At 38.9% G+C, this 11,804-nt stretch overlaps 1 protein-coding gene across 1 annotated transcript in view; it reads left to right on the forward strand.

Moving 5' to 3' along the window:
• LOC100741697 (homeobox protein Nkx-6.2-like) overlaps positions 1-11,804 on the forward strand; it is a 51,935-nt gene that overhangs the window by 15,397 nt on the left and 24,734 nt on the right. The window contains exon 3 of the mRNA XM_012383388.3: positions 8,602-8,810. Coding sequence (XP_012238811.1) covers positions 8,602-8,810 — 209 coding nt within the window. The remainder of the gene's footprint in view (positions 1-8,601; positions 8,811-11,804) is intronic.

Genomic DNA, 11,804 nt, shown 5'->3' on the forward strand with positions numbered 1-11,804 from the left:
TGCGTAGAAAAAACGTAATTCCGTGAAAACAGACTTCTTTCTTGAGTTTGTTGCAATATTCTCTTTCGCCTATCATTGAACGCTAAGACACTTCTTTTAAGTATTTCAAGACTGTAAATACAAGGAAACATAGGTACTCCTTTTCTGAAACTTTTTTAACAGATATCTAAGAAAATATGAAATTAGAAGATTTTAATTGTTAGTATTTTTTCCGTTCGATTAAAATGCGCGATGTTATTTTTGAAATGAGTTAGCAGAAAAGATGTATCTTTCTGAAATTTTGTAATATTTTGAATTTCAGTCGTTAATATCTCTTATTTAACGAATGAGACACATCGTCTTTTAATTTCACTAAGAAAACATTTATTACAATTTTAAAATTAAATTATATAATAATTTTAAAAGAAGCGTGGCTTTTCTGGAATTTTTCGGATATTCTAAAATTTTAATTACTCTTTCTTACTCTTCGTTAATTCATCCTTATTGTGCCGTGTAACGAGCAAAACACTATACATAACACTAAATATATATAGAAATTGATCTAACGTAAAATATAGCCTAATAAAGTAAATGTGTAGATCGTCTTAATTCTACTTAAGTTCCAATATTTGCTTCGGGGGGAAAAAACTTTTGGAGTTAAATTCCAAGCCTTCGTCAATTCGTTCGTCTTCAATTTTTTCTCCTGTCTACGAATAAAAAACTTGTTTTCTTAGATCTGTGAAGCGGTATTTAGCGTGGCCCGGCGACACGTGTTTCTTCACTTTGGTCAACCGATTTCCTCGCCGCAAAAGCAAACACGAGCAGCTGTCAAATCTGTACTAATATCGGCCGAAACGAAATATCCCGTGGGCAGAGAAATATCTCCAGCACCCTCACCGATCAATGTTTTGAATCCAATCTTTTTCACTTCAACCACCTCGTTTTCGCTTTTTTCCGTTCCCTTTTTTTCCTCTATTATTGTTAAGTCTTTAATTCAATACATATGTACGATACGGTAGATTTTTGTATGGTATTTGTAATTACGATAAGAATGTCGTAATTATAATACAAAACCCTTTTGGAAAATACAGTTTTTGGAAAATATCGATGATAAAAATTAATATCGACCGCCGGTGACCATGGCTGTTCAGATATCACGCGTTCGTTGAACGTTACGACCTTGAGACATAAGAGGATTGCCATTGACACTGTGTTCGAAGATTCTTCAGAAAATTAATCAATGTGGTTAGTAGAAGAGTCAGGCATTCTTGTATATTCACACCTCTACTATACGCTATAGCAATTCACTAGCACGTAAACTTCTTTGGCGACTGTATATTTTCTCTTAAACTGAACGCACAGAACGTTCTCCGAAGCTAGAACAATTTAGATAATTATCATATTAGCATTAATTTTATATCGTGCGACGTTTCGTTTGCGTGTGAAAAAAGAGTTTGTAATAAAGTGTGATCATTTGTGCAGACTCGACAGTACCAATCGATACTTAACGTTCCTCTCATCGCTAAAAAGAGAAAAGATACCAAATTCCTCGAAATTTCCCTGAACATCCTGATTTAAAAACCTAACTTAGACTATCATATTATGATAGCTTACAGTAGATTGAAATTATACTGCGTCTGCCGCGTAAGTAGAAATGAAAAGGATAGGAAAATCTCGGAATTTCCTCTAAATGCCCATCATCGTCTGCTCGCATCTTCACCTTCACCCTCCAAAAATCGCTTCACTCGCGAAAAGTCGAACTGGAGGGCAGATTCTCAGGCAGCCGGAGGCCGCAGGCGATTTGTGAAAGCGATTAAGGGCAGCCGCAGAGAAAAAAAAGAGCGGAAAAATCAGAAACACAAAGTGAAAGAACACGTGACGTCGGTGGAAAGAGCATCCCCTTTCGAGAGCATACATCAAGCCCCGCCGGTGGCACATGTGCCAGCCACGCACACCACCTAAACCAAAAACCCGCCTCTGTTTCGAGGGGATGAAACCGTTCTACGAGCAGAAGAACACCGAGCGAAAGTTAAAGCACCCTACACACCATCTCAGAGTTAGCACATAGCCATCATGAACTGTGACATAGGTACAGACAGATAAATCATATGGAAACGAGAAATATACATATTTGCAAGGTTTAAATTGTATATTTATATCAAACAGGTAGCTAATAGGAAATCTACGTGATGAATTTTTGGAATGTGGATAGGGACTTACCCTAGGGAATGTCACTTACCCAAAGGTGTCCTCAAGACCAATTCGTATTCATCTTGAATTACTGCTTTTTTTCTTTACGTTATTTACGTTAACAATTAGTTTTTAATTGGTATCATTGTGTTATTAGAGATCGTAAGAATTTAAGGTCAAATCGCTTAATTTTGGAATTTTTAATTTAACTATTACTAATCTCTATCAGGAGGAATGGATAATATAAAATGTTTTTATGTTTTTATGTTTTTATCAATGTACACAACTCTCGTTTATGAAAATCTGTTCAAGATATTCGCAATAGTTCGTCCAAACTATCTATTATCTTTACCTACTCAACAGCATGCAAAAATTCCTGGTCAGGTATATTTTTCACTGTATACAGAGTGTAGCAGAATATGTGGGATCTGATTGTACACCTAAAAACAATAAAAAATGTTCGTATAAACATATGCTCTATTTGTCTTCGTCTATGAGATGCAACGAATTTATAATATTATGTACAGGAGACATTACAGGAGAAAAAGGTTTCTAACAAATTCGGGAAACACCAGGAACTCTATTCAGACTGACTCCACGACAAAACGTCTACAGACCTGTCTTGAAACGCAAAGTGATCGATTTGAACATCTTTCGTAATGTTAATTAAATAAAATCAAAACAGGAAATTCGTTATATCTCATAAACGAAGACAGATAGAACACAAGTTTATACGAATCTTCCTCGTTGTTTTTAGGTGTACGATCAGCTCCCGAAGTGAGTCCTGTGCGTTCTGTTACACCTCGTACGCCGAATCGGTATTATAAAGAACTTTAAATAATATCATACAGCAACACTACAATATTCATGTGTTATACTATTTTCTTTTGGTCATCATACTCTTTTACCCAATATTATTTAATTCTTAACCACCACGGAACTTCCGCGAGACCGCTCCTCTTTTTTTTTATTCTTTTTCATTCTTCATATTCTCCATGACAGCAAATAATTACAGAGAAGAGATTTTCAATACGTTTGCCATCGCGTACTCAGGTTCTGATCTCTTCGTTATTAACGTACAAAGCAAAAACGCTCGAACTTGATTTGTATTCTGCACTATAACAATGAATAGATAATGCAATAAATCTTATCAGTCTGTGTGATCTCCTGTGATAGTTGCGTAAGTTTCCACGTCTATGGCAGATAAGGGTAAAATCCTTTTATCAAATTTCCAATGCAAAGCGAAAGAAATATCTAGCCAGAAATTTTTTGCACGCCACTGTATCCAAAGACCTAATCGTCCCTCCATAAGCAATACGAAACAAGTCTCGCCGTGTGTATGGTACTTAATCCAGCGAAACTAGATGCTAAAGGGGGTGTGTGTAGCAAGAAGGGCGACGAGACAGAGAGGATACCGGGCATGTAAGTACGCAGGAACGCGTGGATGGGCGTGGACGTGGAAACGGGGCCGCGTGTTGTTCCAGCGTGTCGTGTCGGCCACGGATGTCACTGTGGGACGAATATAAGAGGGTATACCGTGGTCCGCCACGGTATCCGGAATATCATATTCAATATCAACCCTCGTATCCCTGCGAGGCCCAGCCCCTGCTTTCCGCACTCACGTGAATAACTCTGGGCAATATTTTAACTGCATGGACGTATCTGCGGTGTACTCCACGCTCTTTCTACCCTGTTCTATCGTTTTCTTCCTGCCGTTTCTCCCTTGCTCGCGTATCGCTTTGTTTCTCTTTCGCTGACTTGAGTTACGAGTGGAAATATAAAGGCGCCGTGTCGATACCCACGTGCTTTATATTCCGAGCTGTTAGGTCGATCGGTTGCACAGGCCTCGCGTGCTGATCCTTCAACGACCGTCACGGGACACCGTTTATATTACATCCATGGGAATGGTTTTATATTTCTATTAAATACCTGGACCTTCTGAATTGGCTCGACGATGGGATTGCTTAGCGGCAGATGGATGTTAAGGATCTAGCGGTGGTGATGAATGTTTTGGGTGGATGGAGTGATAGACGTTGAAAGGATAAAAGCAAAGAACGAGGTAAGTAGAATATGAATGGCGAGTGTTGTAGTGGAAGATGTTGAAAGAAGGAGGCAGATAGCTTCAATGGGCGATGAGAGAATGAGAGGTAGGGGAGAGTGTGATAGTTTCAAATTGAATCGATTAGTAGGAGATGGATGTTAGAAATTTGGTGCTGGAGGCGAACGTGTTCGATTGATGGAGTGGTGGATGTTGAAGGAATAGAGAGAAAGGATAAGGTGGTTTTAAATAGAATATGAGTTCGTAAGTGTTGATTTAGAAAATGTTGAGAAAAGCGAGGAAGATGGTTTCGATGGACGTTGAAGGGGTGAAAAATAAAGGAGTGTGGGGTAGTTTTAAATTAAATTGCTTAGCGGAAGAATGTTAAAGATTTAGTGGCGAAGATAAATATTTTGAGTGAAGTGAAAAATGTTCAGAAAATGAGAAACGCGAGAGAGTAATAGTAATAGTTTTAAGTGGAATATGAAAGATGAGCGTATGGTAACTAAGTACAATTGTTGGTACATGGTAATTGCGTAAAATTGGTGGTATGATAATTAAGAAATCTGGCATTTAATAAAATATGTAAGAAAAATTCTAAAAACTAGATAATATCGTACGAACCCCTCGTACAGATATAATAGAAAATGCAAAGGAAAAATATTAAGTCAAATTGTTGGTATGGTAATTAAGAAGGGTTCAAGGATAGAAGGCAGCACGCGGTCAGACGCGTTTACGCGGCACATGGGGGATGATGCAAAGAGGAGATGCAGAGAGGGGGTTGAAAAGGGAAAGAGGAGGCGTAGAGTCGTCACAACAGTATGGGTTGTGGGACTTTAATTTAATAAAGCAATTTGTAACGGAATACGGAACGAGGCAATAATGGCCAGTCGGCGGGGAGGGTTCTAATGAGCTGCTTACCGCACTCTCCACCCTCTACTCACGATCGAGCTACACGTTTCACGCGATATCCCCTATTCATCTACTTAGAAACTGCGTAAACTCACGCCAACCAACTTTCTCTTGCTCCGGTAATTCGATAAGTCCGTACGCTTTTTGCGGAAATTTATGCGTGTCAGTCGTTTGCCATCCTGTCATCTCTACGGAGCAAGATTGATTTTCCACTAAGGGTTGCTTGCACCGAGGGCGTCGTGCTAAATTGCGATTATTACAGTGAGAATGTTTATGCATCTAATAGAAATGGAAATACGTAAATGCTACAGGACAAGTACAAATGAAACGATATATGAAATATCAAAAGTATAATTCTGTTCTGTGCTACAATAAATTGTAATGGTCGTTTGTTTGGATTAATTGTTATATTTCGATGTTATGGATATGAGAATATTATTAATTATTATATTTTTCACGCTGTGCACCGTACTGATCATTTGCTTCAGACTCGAGCGTAGAAAATTATATTGTTATAAATACTATTGACATAAAAATATCATTATTAATAACTACGTATGCGCAAATATTATTTCGAAGCCAGTAAAATCGCCAATTTTTCTTCGTCTCGCTCGATACAATGGATAACAATGAAATTCACAGTCAAAGTCTATTGCCACTGGAAAAACACAGCTTTGTTCCAACCATTATTTATCCAGAATTGGCGAGAATTACGATCGACTTACCCCATGAGTTACAGTTACAAAGTAATTCAATTACATCGTATGCTATTACATAGTAATTCAATTACACTGGTGATCACGGCAATTAGCGATAGAATTAATTGGAAAAGTTCGAATTATGTAATTAATTGAGAAGTTTGAATTATCTAATTACTCGTAAATATACGTAATTACTGTGTAATTCAAGTACAATGTAATTAAATTCCGTAATTAAATTACAGTTTAATTCAATTAGCTCGACCGTGTATTCATCGAAATTACTGAAAACCAGCTGGACGTATCTTACCGTGCTCTTGCATACACCGAACTCTCCCAAAATCTCAAAACGAAGGAATTAAAATTTCCAAAAATCAAATACGATTAGCCTTGAAAATTACCAAAGTCCAACCAACTGACTTCCCGAAAATGCTATTTTTCCTCTGTATCCCTATCAATTAGATGTTCGCGCGATTTCCTGCGAATTTTCCAGGCTATTACCTCGCAGCATCAACTAGAAACCCCAAGATACATACTAATCACAATTTTTCGCGGTAGATCGTCTGTGAACGTGTTTCCGTCGCGATAATTCCAGGCCAATCTCACCCTCTGTCACGTGTCGTTCTATTCAACGGCGTTATCTATTCCGTAGGATCTTGTATCCCTACAGAAGTAAGCAGGATCAGCCGTGAAGGCAAGGATAACGATAACAAAGTCTGGTTATTTGCGGAACAGCGAACCCACGTGGCAGTCACGTGCCGACACCCGTCGAGACGCCATCATTGCGGTCTATCGCACAAGTGTTTAACCCTTGAAACGCGTTATTCCGTCAAATTAAACCGTAATCTCCCCTTTTTTTCTAGTGGGACGATTTTCTATGGCATCATGATGATATTTCTTATTTGAAATGTACAAATTGGAAAAAATAGTGTTGATACTGCAATATCAATTATTAATATACCATCTATTTGCAGGTAGTGGTTTTAAGAAAATCTTGAACTAGAAGACTTCAAGTTTCTGTAATTAAAGCAAGAACAAGAATCTGAAGAGTTTGCATTCGAATATTATGTCTGATTCGAATAATCAAATAAACGTAGAAAAATTGCCTTGTGTGTAGAGAACATTTGTCTACACGAGCCCCTTTACGTTATATTTAAACTAATGTTATTAGCTAGTAAAATCTTGTTTCCATGTAGAACAGTATTTGGTTTGATCCTGTTTATTTCCTCCGTAATTGTAATTGACAAAAACACAAGTAAAAGTACGAACTGGTAACGTTAATTATTAAAAAATTAAAATTAAAAAATTATTCCGTTCGCCGTGATCTCTGGAGATTTTCTTCTTTGATATATAATAAGTGACAAGAGGGCGAAATTTAACGAATGATATTGACCTGGCAAATTTAAACACCCAAGAGACACTTGACGTGGATCGATCTAATAATAAAATTGTATAATTATCGTTTACTCTAAAAATATCTTAATCCCGGTATTCTTCTATGTTTAAAAATAATTTTCTTTCTGCTTTCAAAAAATTCCTTCGTATTTAGTTCCCTAAGCTTTTGCTCCTCGGCTTATTTCTACGATAACCAAAATAAATGTGTTCTTGCGATTAGTATGAGTTTTTAACGTCGACGAGGTAAATGAAGTGGAGGATCGAATATACCGCAAAAGGTTGCAATCGTGACGTGTTATCGTGGAATAATTGGATGGTTTTCAATAGATATGTCGTACAGAACATTTTTGGCGTGTAACGAGATGTAAATTTATGACGTAATTATCGATAGCCTATGTGAATCGTCGGGGACGAAACGCGCGGACCATGGCAAGAAGAATGACGGAAAATTGATGAAGATTAATTGCTTGATAAAAGTGACCACGACTCCGACTGGTTCGATAAGTTTCGTGATAATTTTACTGTTCCAGTAAAATGTTTCACAAAATTACAAACATGTGAAATTCCCAATTCCTCGAAATTCTAAACGTATAATTCGATTCCTAATTTCTCGAAATTCTAAACACAATTTGTCCAGAACCTGAACTTAATTCTTCCGAAGTTATTATTAAATCCTCATAATCGAGGAAAACGTCACTGACTCCAATTTTCTTTGGGAACGACCCGCAACGATCTCTGTTCTCTTTGTACCGGATGCTCGTAGTAGCCGACATCTTTTTTTTTTTCATTCATTTTTTTCGTAACTATCGGGCGGATGAATAGAAATAACGACTCCTTAGAAAGGGAGCCGATGTTGTTGGAGCGACGAAGAGAATAGCGATGGGCTCAAGTACGTCGCAAGTACTTTACTCTTTGCTCTTTGTCAAATTTATTTTACAAGATTATGACATTTTTTTGTACCACTTTGCGTTTAAACTTTCTTTTGCGTGACATGTAATAGTTTCCAAGTTTCCTGCCGGACAAAATTTTTCGCTTTATATTTCGAAAACGATGTTTTCAAGACTTTTATATAATTACAAATAATCATACAATCTTCTACAACAATGCTTTCGATGCATTGTACTATTTTCTCTCTCACTTATCGTAGATTACGCTTAATATTATTTCAAATTCTTTTACATATCGAATATAACTTATGCTTAAACTTAGAAACTCATTTCGGTCAATACGCGTGCTTATCCCTAGGATTCTATTGGGCCTAACAGAAATAATCAGAGGCGAACTCCTTTGCCTAGCCATCGCCTCGCCTCTGCACAGTACGTGCGATCTATTTGAGCCCATCGCTACCCTTCAGTAGAAGAGAATCCCTGGAAGATATCGATGTTACAGTGTCGCAACAGCTGGGTTGTCAGCAAACGATGACAGGCTCCGGTGGAACCGGCGAACACGAGGGCGGCAAGAAGAAACACACCAGGCCGACGTTCAGCGGCCAGCAAATCTTCGCTCTTGAGAAAACGTTCGAGCAGACGAAATACCTAGCTGGACCAGAACGTGCTAAATTGGCCTACGCCCTGGGCATGTCCGAATCGCAAGTCAAGGTAAGAGTGTTCAGAGAGATTTTTCTCCTATCTTTTCTCTACTTCTTTTTCTTTCGTTTGTTTTTAGGGGTAGCTCTGCTTTAGGGCGATTAAAGGGTCGTTAGTGTGTCTTGGCTGGACTCTTGATGAGTTTATGTGGGTTTGGGTCTCTGATAGGTTTCGGTAGGGTTTGCTTTAGGAGATTACGGCAAGATTGGTGTATATTAACTGGTCTTCTTGCGTAGAATTGTGTAAGTATTTAGGTGGTTAATTGGAAAATAATATCCGAGTTCCTCGCGATAGGTTTCATCGTATGGGAAACATACGTTTTTTGGTTCGTCAAATAGAGCATCTTTCGATGCAAATTACAGCTGTCTCAATGATTTATATACTTAATCGATTTATTGATTACTGTACTTTATTACGCTGGATATGTTAAACTTTCTTCTTCTTTCATTTACGATTAATCTTCCTTCGTAGATTATAGATAGAACGAAAGATGAGAGAGTTAGCTTTTCGAAACGACCCTCGAATCTTTTCTTTTCGTTCCGATTTGATTCTCATTTCCATTTTCGTTACTTTAAGAAATATCTTTAAACGAAGAAGATATTACGCGTGTTAATAGCTGTTCCTTCGTGTCTCTTTCAACGCTGCCAGACTCCTGGAATTTTTATACTTCTCGTTTCAAGAAACAGATAGTATTTGTAACGTTTTAAGGAGATGCTTGATATAAACTTGAAGCGAGAAATCATGCATACTAATATTAAGATAAGATTCTTTGGATATTTTCAAATTACTCGACTACGAAGGTATTTCTTTAAAAAAAACATAATCAAGAAAAGCTGTAGCATGGTCGAACGCGAAACAATTGAATGGAGAATGATCCGAAGAACGTAGCCAAGGTGAAATCTGTTTGAGAGAAATTAGGCGCGTACGAACGTTAGAATGTGGCGTTTCGCGCGGTGCTTTTAATAAACTTTACGCTAATCTCCGATAAAAACGTCCGGATGATTTAAGCGAGCGCCCGGCTAATTATGAGTAACAGATGTAGATGGGTTAATAAAAATTCATAACAGTTGAAGCGTTTTCGAGCTCGGCGCCCGATATTAATCCGTGAATGATGGAACGAACGGCAGCGGGGAGGGTACACTACGTCGCGATAAAAAGTAAAATCAACTTAAACTGCCCGGTGTTTTTAACGGCCGCCATCGTTTAATATTTCCTTGTCGGCTTAAACGTTTAAGCGCGGATTACAACCTCGAAAAATCATCCGTTTTAATGACCGGCCACTTTTTGTTGCTTCGATCTCGATCCCTTTCGATAGAGAATATCCACGCTGAAATTATTATTTCATTCGTCGTGCCCCTTTTTTCTTCCCTTTCAGTTCCATGTGTATTTTCGCCGCTCTAATTTGTAATTTATTGCAACTGATTTTGCATCGTTAATTCGAAGGTTTCAAGAAGCTCGAAAGTTCTAATGTCCTATCTGCATGTAGATGATCGTAAATCGTTTATTAAAATCATAATGGTACGAATTGTAGTTTGTACAGTTAGACTGCGATATTCATAATGAAGATTTGGTAGAAATATGGCATATGATATTGTTATTGTCATACACTGGATATTTCGAGGTTCGAATAAGAGGGTTGGTAATTTCTTAAGATACGACGTGTACGAAATACGAACTCTCGAGCTGTCGATGATAATTACATTCCAAGTATCGTAATCACAGCGTATCAATATTTTTGAAACGGTAGCGTAAATCAATGAGAACTTTCGTGAAATTCCAAATCGGTAAAAGACAAGAATCATACTTAAAATTTATCTAAATTACCATTGCAACAACCATACCACCAAACTTAACCAAACACAAACAAAATAGATTCCAATTTACAAGCACAAATCTCACTATCCGAATCGAATATCGATCGTTTGTTCTACAACCACACGAATCGAAGAATATTCGTGAAGGAATGTGTATCGAATTGTATTAATAACGATCCTATCAAGGCCAGCTCAACGTCGAATATGAATCAGAAAATTTTCATAAATCAATGTCGTAATAATCAGCCTGTGGAACTCAACGAAAATAGTAACAAAATCAAAGAAATCCAAAATGAAAACCTATCTGGAAGCAACCGAATAATCCGCGAAAGCCCCGGATATCATCGCAGAGGTACACTAACTGGGGCGTCAGCCTTCGTCGTTCTCCGACATCAGCCGGGAGCGGAGGGGGTTGTCGTAATTTTAAAACGCATTTGTCCGCCGCCGGCTTACTCCATCAACGCCGCGAGCAAGCTTCTAACGAGGCAGCTTGTAAAAAGTTCGAAGGATAAAAGAAGGTGACAAAACAGCCCGGAGACGTGTCAAGCTTTGCGGCACCTGCGTCATTCTCTCCCTTCTATCTCCTCCCACCCTCAAACCCTATGAAGCACTCGCCGTAAGAGGAACGAAGAGAAACGTTGAGAGCTCCTGGGTGACGACAGCGTCACATCCCTCCCCTCCAATCCTCTTTTTTCACCCAGTGTCTCTCTTCTCTCTATCCATCTATTTCTCTCCATCTTTTCGACCGTCCATCCCCGGTTTCCCTCCCTACCCCCTTGAAAACCCTCTATTACCTATCTTCCATATCCAGGAGGAGGAGGAGGAGGAGGAGGAGGAGGTGGGCTTCCAACCACCCTACATCTCCACCTCTTCTTCCACCATCCTCCAAGAGGGAGGTGGAAGCCTGCCACTTTTACTCCCGCCTCTGCACAGCTACATCTGTAGTACTCGTAGCTTCCAGTTCGAGGAAGAGAACTCTCTCCTGGCACACTCGAAGCCTCCTACATCGTGTCGCTCCTCTGGTTCGCCATCTTCGACCCTCTGGCTGCGTTTCCCTCTTCAGCCACCCCCTTCCGTGCTCTTTCCCTTTCTTTCTGTTCGCGTTTCTCCATCCAACCCTCCGCAGCTAGCCGGAGGTTTCTGTGTGTGTCGCGGCCTCGTCGATGTAGCGCTGTCATTGGCTCGTTCTACG

This window comes from Bombus impatiens, unplaced genomic scaffold (assembly GCF_000188095.3).
Source record: "Bombus impatiens unplaced genomic scaffold, BIMP_2.2 scf_0217, whole genome shotgun sequence".
In the NCBI taxonomy this organism is placed as follows: Eukaryota; Metazoa; Arthropoda; class Insecta; order Hymenoptera; family Apidae; genus Bombus; species Bombus impatiens.